Source organism: Gambusia affinis, linkage group LG03 (assembly GCF_019740435.1).
Source record: "Gambusia affinis linkage group LG03, SWU_Gaff_1.0, whole genome shotgun sequence".
Classification (NCBI taxonomy): domain Eukaryota; kingdom Metazoa; phylum Chordata; class Actinopteri; order Cyprinodontiformes; family Poeciliidae; genus Gambusia; species Gambusia affinis.
Genome location: NC_057870.1, coordinates 7,445,941 through 7,459,127, shown reverse-complemented (window position 1 = coordinate 7,459,127; position 13,187 = coordinate 7,445,941). Strand labels below are relative to the sequence as shown.

The window sequence follows — 13,187 nt, the reverse complement described above, 5'->3', positions numbered from 1 at the left end:
TGCGAAACAAAGAAACTGTAGACGGTGTGGATTCTCAGGAGTTTACCAAGTTCTATTTGGTACCTCTGAGCCACGTTCACAGCAAGCCGAGCAGAACTTCACCAGTGAGTCGTGGTAACTCACCCCCAAACTGTGGCTGAAGCCGGTGCTCGGGGCCGGGCTCGCAGCGCTGAGGTAGCTGCTGACAGCCGACTCCTGACCGGCCGTCCCGTACAGGTCGGCCATCGGACCCGGGCTGCTCGTTCCTAGAAATCCCGCGGTGCGAGAAGGGGTGGAACCTGGAAGGGAAAGAAAGCAGCTTCACCGACGGGCGATCCGCTAATCACTGCAATCGTCGTTCAATGTAAAAAAAGGAAAGAGCGAAATAAATACTCTGCCGTCTGAACCAGAGCAGAGCGAGAGTTCTGACGAGAGACGGTTGTTCAGATGAGGAGAATTTATGACTCAGTGCCTTGAAAATGTTATTACAGCCCTTGAACCCACTTCACAAAAATTAGCATTCAGCCTCTCTAACAGGGAATCCAATTTAGCTATTTGACTCCACCCAATTATTTTGCTCTTTGTACTTTACTGAAAAGGTCAAGCTCAATCAGATTCTGAGAACATCAATTTTTATGCATTTTGTATTGGGTTGAAGTCTGGACTTTGACTAGGCCATTGTTACACCGTTTTTAAGTCTTTTGCAGCATCTGCCAGATTTTCTTTCATGGCTGTAATGTATTTAGCTCCACCTATCTTCCCATCCACACTGATCAGTTTTACTTTTCCTGCTGTAGAAAAGCATCACCACAGCATGACGCTGGCATCACCGTGCTTAGCTGAGGGGTTGCTTGTTCAGGCGGATGTAAAGTGCTGGCTTTCTGGCACTGAAAGGTCAAAAGATCAATTTCAGTCTCATCTGGCCTGAACACCTTCTGTATATTTAGTAATTTATTAATTAAAGTTAATCAATAACTTGCGTATACACGATTGCTTTTCTAATATCTCTCTAGAAAAGACTGGGCGACTAACGTTTTCTGTCTGGGGTTTTGTTCTCAACTAGCCACTTTTTTGAAGAGCAATTTTGTTCAGAAACATCAGTACCCATTTTATTTGGTGTTTTGTTTATTTATTTTAGCCGTCCATCCATCTTCTAACACCCTTGTCCCTTAGAGGGATCAGGAGGGCTGTTGGTGCCTATCTCTAGTTAACGTTCTGGGCGAGAGGCGGGTTCACCCTGGACAGGTCGCCAGTCTGTCCCTGGACAGGACACACAACCATTCACACACACACTCACACCTAGGGAGATTTTAGAGAGACCAATTAACCCGACAGTCATGTTTTTGGACTGTGGAAGGAAGCCGGAGTTTATTTATTTTAGATATTTAAAGCATCTCCCGGTTTCAGTGTTAAATATGGAATAGAAATTAAAGCTTATTGGTCTTTAGGAGGGTGCACTTGCATTGTTATGCCATTACTAGTATATTATTTGAAAATAGTCTCAAAACAGTGACATTATCATTACTTCTGGGACAATTTATCATCCACAAAATGTGTCATCCTAACAGGCCAATGCAATGGGTACAAATGAACACTACCCCTTTAAGATTTCTACTTGCACAAACTTTTGAAAACCTTGCATCCTTTTTTCCTACTCCATAATTATGCACAACTTAGCGTTGGTCTAAAACCTCCATAAAACACTCTGAAGTTTATTGCTGTAACATGAAGGAATATGAAAAAGTTCAATGGGTGTAAGGTCTTTTACAAGGCACTTTATTTGGACTTCTGTGTTCCAGGAAATACAATGATGTACCTCTAACGACTGCCGCCGCCGCTGCCGCCGCCATTGGTCCATACGCTGTGAGGGGAATGGCTGAAAAGGCAGAGGTGGAAAAAAAAAAACAACAACAAAAAAATCAAGGTTATACATCCCTGGTTCTGAAGAACCTGACATGCAACTGCAGCATCGCCCACGGATCTCACTCCAGTGACCACAAAATGTCATTTAGTCACACAATAGATCATTTTAGCAGAGAACAATGGAGGCCATCTCGGTAACTGTCACCAATCCTGCCTTCAGATGGAAACCGAGGAGGATCGACAAACACAAACATGCAAACCAGAAGTGATGAGGTGATGTGCCGACATGTGGAGTAGCAGACTGAGAAGATGCTGCTTGTAAAGTCCAGAGGAGGGGCTGACTGACCTGTGAGCTCAGGGGGGTGGGGTGAAGTCAGAAGGGGAGTCCTCTCTAAGTGGAACTCTAAAACAGAAACATCAGAGTGCTGTTGAGACACACACCGCCAACAACACGCCATCAAGGACAACACACACACACACACACACACGTTAAAGGCGAGGGAGAAGCCTCGGAGGTGAGGAGCTGAATAAACAGGACGTCAGGAACAAACGCACAAAGCAACTGAAGGACAGAACTAAACCCCCCCAGAAAAATGAAAATAAAATTACTCCCAGTGTTATTCTGAAACGGCAGGAAATAAAATAAGTGTCACAAACGCCGTCACCCAAACTAGCGACTCCAATCGGAGTGAGTGATTTCATATTTAAAAAGCAAGCGCTCTAATTTTCTTTGGTGGAAATCTAATTTTTAGGGTTATTTCCCAGATGATCATCACACGTTCTACTGTAACACAGAGCCACGCCGTGTTGAACACACACACACACACACACACTCACGCACTCACACACACAGACATTGGTTTGAGCTAAGCAACGCCACTCCCTGATATTTACAAGCAGCCATTTACACTCACAGTGTTTCATCTGTGGAGACATGTTTGTATTTGTGACAGTGCGTCTATGAAGCTGCTCTTTAGAATTTAAAATGTGATCACGCAGCGCTAACACCTGGGATGAGATGTGAAAAAACATTCAACATGCTCTTACTGAATCATATGCAGAAGGTATAGCAGTTATTAGGGGTGCCCCGATTTCAGTCTTCCAGACGATCGATCACCAATCTTCTCAAAGCCTGGAATGCCGATTCCGAATTTGATCGATTTAATTTTTCCTGAAAAGTTGCTAAATGTAGCAACAAAGTCCCTAAGTTAGCAACAGTGGGATGACTATTGTTAACCGCACAGAAGTGAGCCAGTGATGAACCCTTTCTCACAGGAGAAATGGGGTTGATTTTCAATCTTTGCGTAGATGGATAGGAGTCAGATGTCAGCCGATCTCTCAAAATGAAGGAAATCGCGACCGATGTCTCAACCGGACAACTTATCGGAGCACCCCTAGAAAGTATTATCCGAAAAGCTGATTTTTTTTCTTAGCTAGGAATTGCCTCATGTATGATTTTAAAAGCTGATCACACAGTGTGTGTTTGGGAATAAAACATGATCCTATAGCAGGGCTCTGCAACCTGCAGCTCCAGAGCCAAGAGTGTCTCTTTGGACCTCCTACAATGGCTCTTTAAAAGTTAAAAATGATAAATATCCAGCTAATGTTTTGGTTTTGAATGTAGATACTAGCAAGTGCTGGTTTTAGTATTTTTTTTCCAACTTTTTAAATGAAATAAGTGCATTAAACTACAACAAAATGACACTAAAGGCATCTAGTGTCATTCAAAATAAAGATATTTTTTTACATCTAGTTTTTTTATCCTGAGGTTGGAAGTTATATACTTTTATTTTGACATAGTTATATCAACATCAAATGCATCCAACCTCTTTTTGCAAAGAGTTTGACATTTTAATTTGCTTGCTTAAAATTCAAAAATAGGAAACAAAAATGTGTTAAGAATAACAACAAATTTCCTACAGCAGTGAATGTTTATCACAAATAAAAGCTGAGACTAAAGACTAAAGATAAGTTTTATTTAGTTGGAATGAGGGCAAAAAAAATGACCCTTTTGATTGTTAAGGTTGCAGACTCCTGTCTCATATTGTAGTAACAATGCAGGACATCTAAATATACAGACACTCTGGGAGCAATGTTAGCAAATCAAAATGTGTTTGTGTTGTCTTAAACTTTACTAAACTACTGCTGGGAATAAGCTACACCTTAGAGATGCACTGAAAAATCCGCTGGTGGCTGGGATCGGATGATTTTCAGCTCGATTGATCCTGAGCAGATGTTTTTCTGATCAGTGAAAGGCCCTGGGCGAACAGGTCAACAACGTTATTCATGTTACTGAGAGAAGAAGACTCAAATTATCCAAAATGCACAAAGATATGTCAACAAAAACCATATTTTTCCAGGACCTATTTGCCATTTATTCTGGCTGTGACAGAGTGAGTTTACGATTTAAAGCAGATAACAGGAAGGCTGAACATATTACAACCAATTTGCTGTTCATCCTTTGAGCTGTGTAGTCGCTGATCACATTAAAAATATCGGAAGCCTTTTTGAAATTAAGTAACAATCTGCAGCCTATACAACACACACAGCTATTAACATAAGATGCTAATTCCAGTTTAACGTGTCAGATTTGTAATCATTAGGTTTGTATTTTAATAAAACAGATTTACAGCAACTGCTCTGTGACACACACACACACACACACACACAGCTTTACCAACATGAATAATTAATGACTGCCAACAGCAGCAAGGCCACAAGAACTGTTTTAAATGCATTTCTTGTGTGTTATAGGTTTTTAAAGAGGTCAAATAATTAACAAAACGTGAAAATCACCACCCATCTGATCAGTGCATCTCTAAACATTTGTCTGTTTTAAACAGCTGTTGAAACAGACAAAATATGACAATTTTCACTGGATTTTTCTAAATGACAACAATTTTTCCTTATTGCCTAGGAAACATAATGAAGCCGCAGCCTGGTGTCTGGTAGCATTAAATAAATGTCGTCTCTCACATTCACATATTCAAACAGTAAAGTGAATGTATTTGTCTGACATTTCTTCCCTTCTGTCACTTCTGTCCAAATGACTGCATTTCTCTTTTGTAGTGGTAAACATTGGGAAATGTTACACTTTCGTTCTGCACCGGCTGTTTATATTGTCATTATATGTACAATGAATCACAATAACCTGAGTTTTTGTGCAGCAAATTACATGATAATTCACATGTACACAACAACATAGCTATCTTACTGTTTTTTCTCTTTTAGTTTTTACATAAACCAATTATCTGAGTACTGTTGTTGTTTTTTTTTTTTTTTTTACTTGGATTCTCCAAACTATGTCCCGCTGTTTCTTTCTTTTATTTCTGAGTTATTAGGAGATGGAAACGTGTGTGAGCGTGCTGTGATTACCAGGGAACTGGTAGGTGTATCCAGGAGTGATGCCCGCGTAGCTCCGGCTGGTGTAAGTGGCGGTCTGGAAGCCGGGATAACCTGCAGGGCGCAGAAAAATCAGCGTAAATATCCGGATCCCTCCACAAAACAATGAAACGCACCGGAAACATTAGCGCCGGCGTTAAAGACTCAGAGGACGTATTGACTCAACGCTGACGCCTTCGTGAGTCTGTGGATGTAATTCCACTCTTGTGCTCCGGATTTCTTTACAAGAACTGGACCGGGGAGCTCTCTGGTTTAGGCTTCGGTTTCACTCTCAGCTGAACTCACAAAACGGAGATTTTCACTGGATGCTACCTGAGCTCAACGCCTTGGCTACAAGAAACACCAGTAGGCACAAGAAGGGGTTATTTATTTTTCTCCAAACTGTCACTAAGCAAAACTTTTTTTAATGTTCACTCGCTAATTAATGAATGAACTGAAAGACAGAAAGCACTTCTTAGTCTGAACAGTAGGTGGTGGCATTGGCATGGTAACTAAAGTTTCTGGTGCTGTACAATAAAAGAAGACAATTAGGAGATTAGAAAAAAAATATCTGAATGAAGAAGTGACAAAAAGTCTTAAAGAGCATCAGCAACAATAGAGAAGTTTTAGGAAAAGTTCCTCCAGTCTGACGCTTAAGTTGAACTAAAAGTCAATCGGAGGTCTTAATAAGTGGCATTTCAACATGAGAAAAGTGAAAAGCAGGTGACATGACAACAACATATACAAGTGGAGGGAAAAAATATATAGCTTTTGACATTTATTTTTAGAAAAGTACTGCAAGCATGTGTAGTTGCATTAATACTTTCCTAGTGTTTAGTTCCCCTGTTTCTAGTTTTTTAGGCTTCTGAGAAGTTTTATTTCAGGATCGTCCTGCATTTACCGCCATTTAGCTTCCTCTTCAACTCTGACCAGCTGCCATCGCCCTACTGCCGAAAAACATCTACACAGCATCATGCTGCCACTACCGTGTTGTACTGTAGCAACAGTGTGTTCGAAGCGATAAGCAGTTAGTTTCCTGCCACTGTAACAATTCCCACATGTTTTGTTGAAACACATTTTGAAAATCATTAGATCATCCTCTTGCTAGCTTGAGACTTTCCACAATGGCTCGTTAGCTAAAGACGATCCTAACTAACTAATGTTTATAAATATAGATATATTAATATATTCAGATTATAGATATATTAATATATTCAGGTTTTAGTAGATTTTTTTCTACTTAGCAAACTCCTACAATTGGAATGACAGTAAAATTCCCAGTTATATCCTTTATATGTTTATTTTTTTGTCATTTGGTTGGAAACTTTTGCTTTTTTAAAAAGATTTTTTACATAGATTTATCAATATCCAACAGAAGAAACTGTCTCCATCCTCTTTTTGAAAAGATGTTCAAGTTTTAGTTTGCCTTCAAATTTAAAAACAGAAATAAAATTGTTGTTCTTTAAAAATGACAGCAAATATTTATCAAAAATAAAAGTGGAGGGTTCCTGTAGACTTAATTTTAACATTTGTAGCTCTAAGCTAGTTTTATTTAGCCGGAGTCTGGATTGTTAAGTTTGATCTTTTCCATAAAAGTTCAAACAAATTACCCTGAAGATGATTGCTGGTGTGGCTAATTTCAAGGAAAGCGAATACTTATACAGCAAGGTTGTGTTACTTTTACTTCTTTTCCACTGGTGGGCACAATTAAATGTAGTGCAGATAGCTTCAAGCTGCTGAAGGCAGCGGCGGACATCATCGCTCGGCTCCCCCAGAGACGTCATGCGACCTTTAAGGCGGCGGAAACGGTCAGCCTCACGTGAGCCGCCACCGCGTCCTTCCTGTCCCGATCGATAGCAACTCACCCAGCATACCGATTCCTAGCATGAAGGCGTCCATCCCGTAGGGCATCACCCGAGAGCGCCCCCTGGCCGAGCCGGTGGGAGACATCACCTCCTTGGGCTGAGCTTTCTTACACTCCACCTGTTTCGTTGGGGACGGATGGGGGCAGGGGAGGCGCAGGATTTAATCGGCGGCGCTCGTTTTTCTGACCGCCGCGGGGCGAGCCGCTCACCATTTTGTTGTTGATCTCGTGGAAGTGGATCTCGCAGACCTTCTCGACCACATCCTCGTTCTCGAATGTCACGAATCCGAACCCTGACGAGAGGAGAAACAAGAACTTGTAAAAACACACACACTCACAGACACACCAGGCCTCTCCTCTCCTGTACAGTAGGAGAGCTAATAGCTTGCAGTAATTAGCGCTGTAATAGCCGCTTAACACATTGGCCCCCCTCCCCCACTTTCAATGCTGCTATTTTGCACTCATCCTTGACCCCCTCCTTCCTGAGCCAGAAGGACTGGGCAAAGCTGGTAGGTTGTCATAATCGATCAATCCCAGGGTGGGGAGGAGGTGCTTAAGGAGGCTTTATCCTGATCCCGATTAACAGACTGGCTAATTAGACTAGCCCCGTTTGTCTCCTCCAGCTCAGCCCACAGGAAGGAGACTCTTGTGGGGGGAGGAAGGGGGATCAATAGCCACCCAGGAAGGGCTTGGAGGAAGAGCGGTAAATATGGAGAGCAAGAAAGGAGCGCAGGAGAAACGAGCGAGCGGATAAGGTCGGCCTCGTCTCACCTCTGTGCCGGTTTGTGGTCTTGTCGAACATGAGCATGGCGTCGTCGACCTGGGGGGGAGACAAACAACACAGGGTTTTTTAGCGAGGTTCTCCGTCGTGCCACGCGGCATATTGCCTGACCTCAGCCCTTCTCAAGTTCTGCAGGGAGGCTCAGCAACAGATGGACAGAGAGGAGGAAGACTGGGGCGGGGGGAGGAGGAGGAGAGACAGGTTACAAAGTGGTGGTCCGGGGTGGGAGGGAAAAGACGGGAAAATATGCTCACAACAGTTCCCAAAACGTATGATTAAAAAGTTGGAAGAGGCGTCGTTAATGCCCCCCCACGTGTGCCTCTCTAAAGTTTTAGATCTCCATAGAAACTGTAACAACAAGGTCCTGTAGAGAAGAAACGAATTTAAAAAAAATCCCCTTCAACCAACATCAAATATGCTTTCATGAATGTCGGGAGAGAGCCAGAGAGACGACGAGGGCCGCAGACAGAGAGACACAGAGAGAGAGAGAGAATCGATGCACACAAGTAGCCAGTCACAGACAGAAAGGTGAATCCGGCAGGTGGAGACTCGATGAGAGCGGAGAGAGCTGATAGCAAGAGGAATGGCAACAGGTGGAGATACGGTGAAAGAGAGTACAGAGAGTCCTGTAAGAGGGAGAAAGATTGAGTCAAAGAGGGGGGAAAAAAAGAGTGAAGAAACAAAGGCAGAGGGAGAACAAAGAGGCCTGCAGGCTTTGTTTGTTGGCACAGTCAGCCAAAAGTCCTCCTCCTCTTCTCCCTTTGACCTCTCCCTTCGGCCCGGCCTCCCTTTATGGAGCAAAGACACAGGTGTCTATTCAATACACACACATGCACACACACAGAGAACCTTATGTCAGAGTTGACCCAATCTCTCTGCTGACAGGTCTAAACTTCATGCTGGACGCAGAGGTACTTGTAAACATTTGGTAAATTCATCTGCGCTCCTGCTCTATATTAAGTTTACTGGATAACTTCCCTCTGAATAATCTGTCACAGTCACATAAGAGTGTTAGTGATAGGACACTGTGTATGTGTGCGCGAACCCCTGAGGACATTTTGCCCACAGAAAGGTCAAAGGTGAGTGAAGAGTGTGGTTGTGAAAGGGGACCTTTCAAGCAGCCTCTCAAGTCAGTGTTTGCTTCCATCCTGACGGTTGCTCATTACATCCAGGTCCTTACTGTTTCGTCTGGTTTTGATTCAGCGGGGAGAAAAATCACCAGAATTTGGAGCGATCGAAACTGGCCCAGAGAGTGCTGACTAAGGCACACTTGCTGCTTAATAGGGAGCGATAACGTAGCTAGAATAAATCCAAGCCTAACAAGGTTTCTCCTGTCTCCGGTGAAGTAAGAACTTGAGCTGAGGCCTCACACAAATCCCCCTGAAGGACGTAAACAACAACATTAAAAAGCCGCAAATAGAGTCGATTCCACCTCCCCGGCTATACTTTTTATTCTTCAAATGGCGTACGGCCAAACAATATTCCCTCTCATCTCCTTTTCTTTTTTCCCTCCCCACCTCTCATCTTCCCTGCCCATCCCTCTCCTCGCTCCTTTGTCCTCACCAGGACGGGACACAAAAGGTCCAGTGAGGCAGTCTAATCAGGAACTTCCATGGATGGCTGCAGCCCACATTTCACCGGCCATCCCTCGATATCCCTCTCGGCGAAAATTCATCTCGATGTTATGATTGAGGAGGGAGCGGCGAGGAGCTCGAGGCCGTATAGCTTCTGGCAGGGAAAATAAAGTGGCGCAACAAGCCGTGCTGCCTAAAAGCGGCCCTTGCGTCTGGGCGTTTAAAAAGTTTGGACGACTTTTTCAGTCAGGTTTAGTAGCGTATCGTCGGCGTAGAAGAGTATCCTATCACCATCGACTAATCTGTTGATGGTCATGCTCAATGTAGGAGGGAGAACGATTAGGAAAGTGGCGTCCCGTATGCAGATAACTTCTCAACAAACTAGAAAAATACTTGCATGGCATTGTTTAGTGGTATAATAGACCTAGCTGCACCCCCAAACCCCACCAACACACAGTCGCCCCATCTTTGCCCCAGTTCCCTCTCCAAAGTAAGGCCCTCCCTCCCCGGAGCCTTTGTGAGTCCATCATCCATTCTCTGCCTCGCACAGTTGAACTGAATTTCGATGTGAAGTTCAGAAAAAGTTCAACAAAAACCCAGATTTCCAAAAACATACATTTGGAATCTTAAGAGAAGTTTGCTGAGGCCAATTCAACTTGTTTGTTTTTATTAAATATATAAAAACAAATATATAAATATGTTAAAAGCCCACCCCTAACTCAGCAACGGACTGATCCTAACACCCACCTCATCCCTTCTCCTTCAGAACAAAAAGCCCCTTACCCACAGAATTACTTGGGGACAATGGGCGAGCCAGGTCACCACGGTAACGGGCCAGAAGGGGGTTGTGGGTAGTAGCAGCTGTTACATCAGATTAATTCAGATTCTGATAATCCCCCCACTTCTTCTTCACCATCACCACACGCTCTGTACAAAACTTTCCAAGCCCCCCCTCGTCCCCGTCCAGCTCCCTCTGCTGCTACCTCTTTCAGCCCCCTAGCCCCCCATCTATCCCCAAGTTTGCCCGTCGCCTCATTATTTCTTCCTTTCCCCATCCTTTCGCGCCCTCCTCGTCCTCGCAGTAACTCTTTCCTCTCCAGGCACCTGCTTGACTCGAAGTGTGGTTTTTCTCAGAGCAAACTGCCAAATTGCTTTGATGGGCTTCGACTTTCTAAGCTGTTGATTTGTTTCTGTGCTGATGCCACAGAGAAACACTTGGGAAATGTTTGGGGGATTTTTTTTCTGATATTTGAAACAAACATGGCTTTCAAGATCTCTAAAAACAAAAACAAAAAAAGTCATTCACCTTGCCAAACTGATCAAAGTACTGCTTCACGTCTTCGATGGTTGTGTTCACTGACAGGCCGCCCACAAAGATCTTCTTGGTTCGAGTCACCAGCTGAAAAGAAAAAGAACAACAAATCACAAGTTAGGATTGTTAAAAGTACATGGATTTCTACATAAATCTACATATTTCATTTTGAGGTTGCATATTCTTCCATACATCTGGTAGTTTTTCTATCATTAAAGCTGCAGGATGGAACTTTTACAAAAATATGTTTTGGCCCACATTTGTTAAAACTGTCGTGACGTCGCGACAGAATGATACGAGACATTTGAGTAGAAATTTGACGAGACTTTCACAGTTGTCAGCTTTTTTAATAGAGTCATTCCGCCTCTTTGAACCAAGTCCTAATTAAGACTCAACACCAGCTCTTGAAAGTATATATTTTTTAATCTTTAAAAATAAAAACAGTAGCAGTTGTAAAGTTTTGGCTGCTGGCATTTAAACTAGACCTAGTTTTAAAAACTAATGGTGCTGTTACTGTATCAAGAACCCCAGTTTTTTTTTGCACTTTTTTGATTTTTGAGTGCGCACATAGCCTATAGCATATTATCACAAAATATTGATGGCTAATATATTAAACTCAAATTGTGATAAAAATCTAAAAAAGTGAACTCATTGATGTAAAATTGTTCCACAATTGATGCACAGTGTTTTTAGAAAAAAAAAAAAAAAAGATTTTATAAATACACTCGAATTGGAAAACTCAAAACTTTTTCCACATTTGGGTTTATTTATTTTTTTTAATTTTCATTATTTTTTCATTGCAAAATTCTAGACTTTTCCAGACACCATAAGAACACTTTATAAGAATGTTTTATTGGGCTCTGTGCTGCACTCGGATATTTGGTGGTCTGTAAAACATGCAAAAAATGCAGCCTGAAATGGGAAAACATGGAGTTCCTTCTTTGTCTAAAACAAAAGAGAAAGTTTGTTTATCAAATTAAATCTTATGAGTAGACCAAAGAGCTCCATATTCTTTTATAAGAGACTGACTAAACAAGCCAAAAATTTCGAATATGTAATAGAGAAATCGTTGTTTGCACTTATTTGATTAAAAAACAACAACATTTTAACAAGATAGAGACCAAAGATGTGACAATCATTGCAGAAATAACTTTGAAAGTGTCATTTTTCTGAGTTGTTTTACGTGTAAGACACCAACTTGCACTCCCATGTTGGACTGGACACTAGCAGATCTGTTTTTGGCTGATTTTGTAATCTGGAATGGTTTGATTTAAAGCCCAAAACTTGTTGCACATTTGATGAGTAAAATCCGGGCGACATAAAGTTGAAACGCCCTCGTTGAGCTGGAATCAGTGGGTCTGTTCGCTATAGAGACAGAGCAGTCTGCCACTCAGTGGCACCTTCTGTTGGATAGTTTAATGAAAGACGAGTTTTATGTAAACAAAACAACTTTTGGATGATTGTTGCAGGAATATTAACCGAACAGAGCACTCTATATACCCGACGAAAAGGAGAAACACGAAGGCTAACTGCAGTACAGGAAGTTACATCATATTTAACTTTCAATCTTTATCTGTCAATCCGTGTATAGGATCTGGAAATATTGGCAGCCTGTTGAAACACTCTCACGCCACGTAGAAATAGTTGCATGCTAGTTTAGCAATGCTAATTGTGCTAATAGGGCTAGTTGCTGACAAACATTATTGAACTAGTTTTAAAAAATGTTCACCTCAAATGTTCTTGACTTGATAACAATGTTACTGAACATTTTTATTGCTGGATGTGGTGACTTTCCACCGTTGTATACATTAATAAAGGCACAGAGTGGACAACAAAAATGTTTAATTTTAACCGTTGTTTTAAAAGTTTTGAAAAACTCCAGCTTACTTTATAGTTAACTTATAACTAAAGTTGAGCTGCGATTCCATTTCTGTTTCCATCACTCTAAACCCCAAAACAGTCAAAGAATAACCAAAAAGATCACGCCTGACTGTTCCGGCTCGATTGCGAGTTACGAAATTACGAGTTACGATTAAGAAAAAATTGATGCCGTGAACAGAACACAGCTGACAAAAGATTACAGACGAGCATTTAAAACCGGAGTTGAGAAGGTTTTTGCTCAGATAAACTGTTGCTGCGATGGCAGCGGTGCTCATGTTTGGTCTGATTATGCCGCATTAGCTCTGGTAAGACGCTTGAAATACTCAACACACGCTAACCAGCTGGAAACAACGCACAACAGGAGGAGACATTTCAACTCACCTTGGGCTGAGCTCTCCGAGGGAACGCCACCTTTGGATCGATCTATCGGAGAAGATACAGAAAAACAGGGAATTGCTTAACGATGGCCCACGATACAGAATCCTGTGGCATCAGAACGCCGCATTCCCTTCTTTAAACGGTTCTACATAAAATTGTAATCCATCTTATCCC

At 42.1% G+C, this 13,187-nt stretch overlaps 1 protein-coding gene across 3 annotated transcripts in view; it reads right to left on the bottom strand.

Moving 5' to 3' along the window:
• LOC122828287 (RNA-binding protein Musashi homolog 1) overlaps positions 1 to 13,187 on the bottom strand; it is a 40,866-nt gene that overhangs the window by 4,799 nt on the left and 22,880 nt on the right. For all 3 annotated transcript variants that reach the window (XM_044111714.1, XM_044111713.1, XM_044111711.1), the window contains exons 5-13: positions 13,017 to 13,058; positions 10,749 to 10,841; positions 7,859 to 7,907; positions 7,298 to 7,380; positions 7,089 to 7,206; positions 5,218 to 5,298; positions 2,189 to 2,245; positions 1,796 to 1,855; positions 124 to 278 (exon numbers count right to left, since the gene is read on the bottom strand). In XM_044111714.1, the coding sequence (XP_043967649.1) occupies positions 124 to 278; positions 1,796 to 1,855; positions 2,189 to 2,245; positions 5,218 to 5,298; positions 7,089 to 7,206; positions 7,298 to 7,380; positions 7,859 to 7,907; positions 10,749 to 10,841; positions 13,017 to 13,058 (738 nt within the window). The remainder of the gene's footprint in view (positions 1 to 123; positions 279 to 1,795; positions 1,856 to 2,188; positions 2,246 to 5,217; positions 5,299 to 7,088; positions 7,207 to 7,297; positions 7,381 to 7,858; positions 7,908 to 10,748; positions 10,842 to 13,016; positions 13,059 to 13,187) is intronic.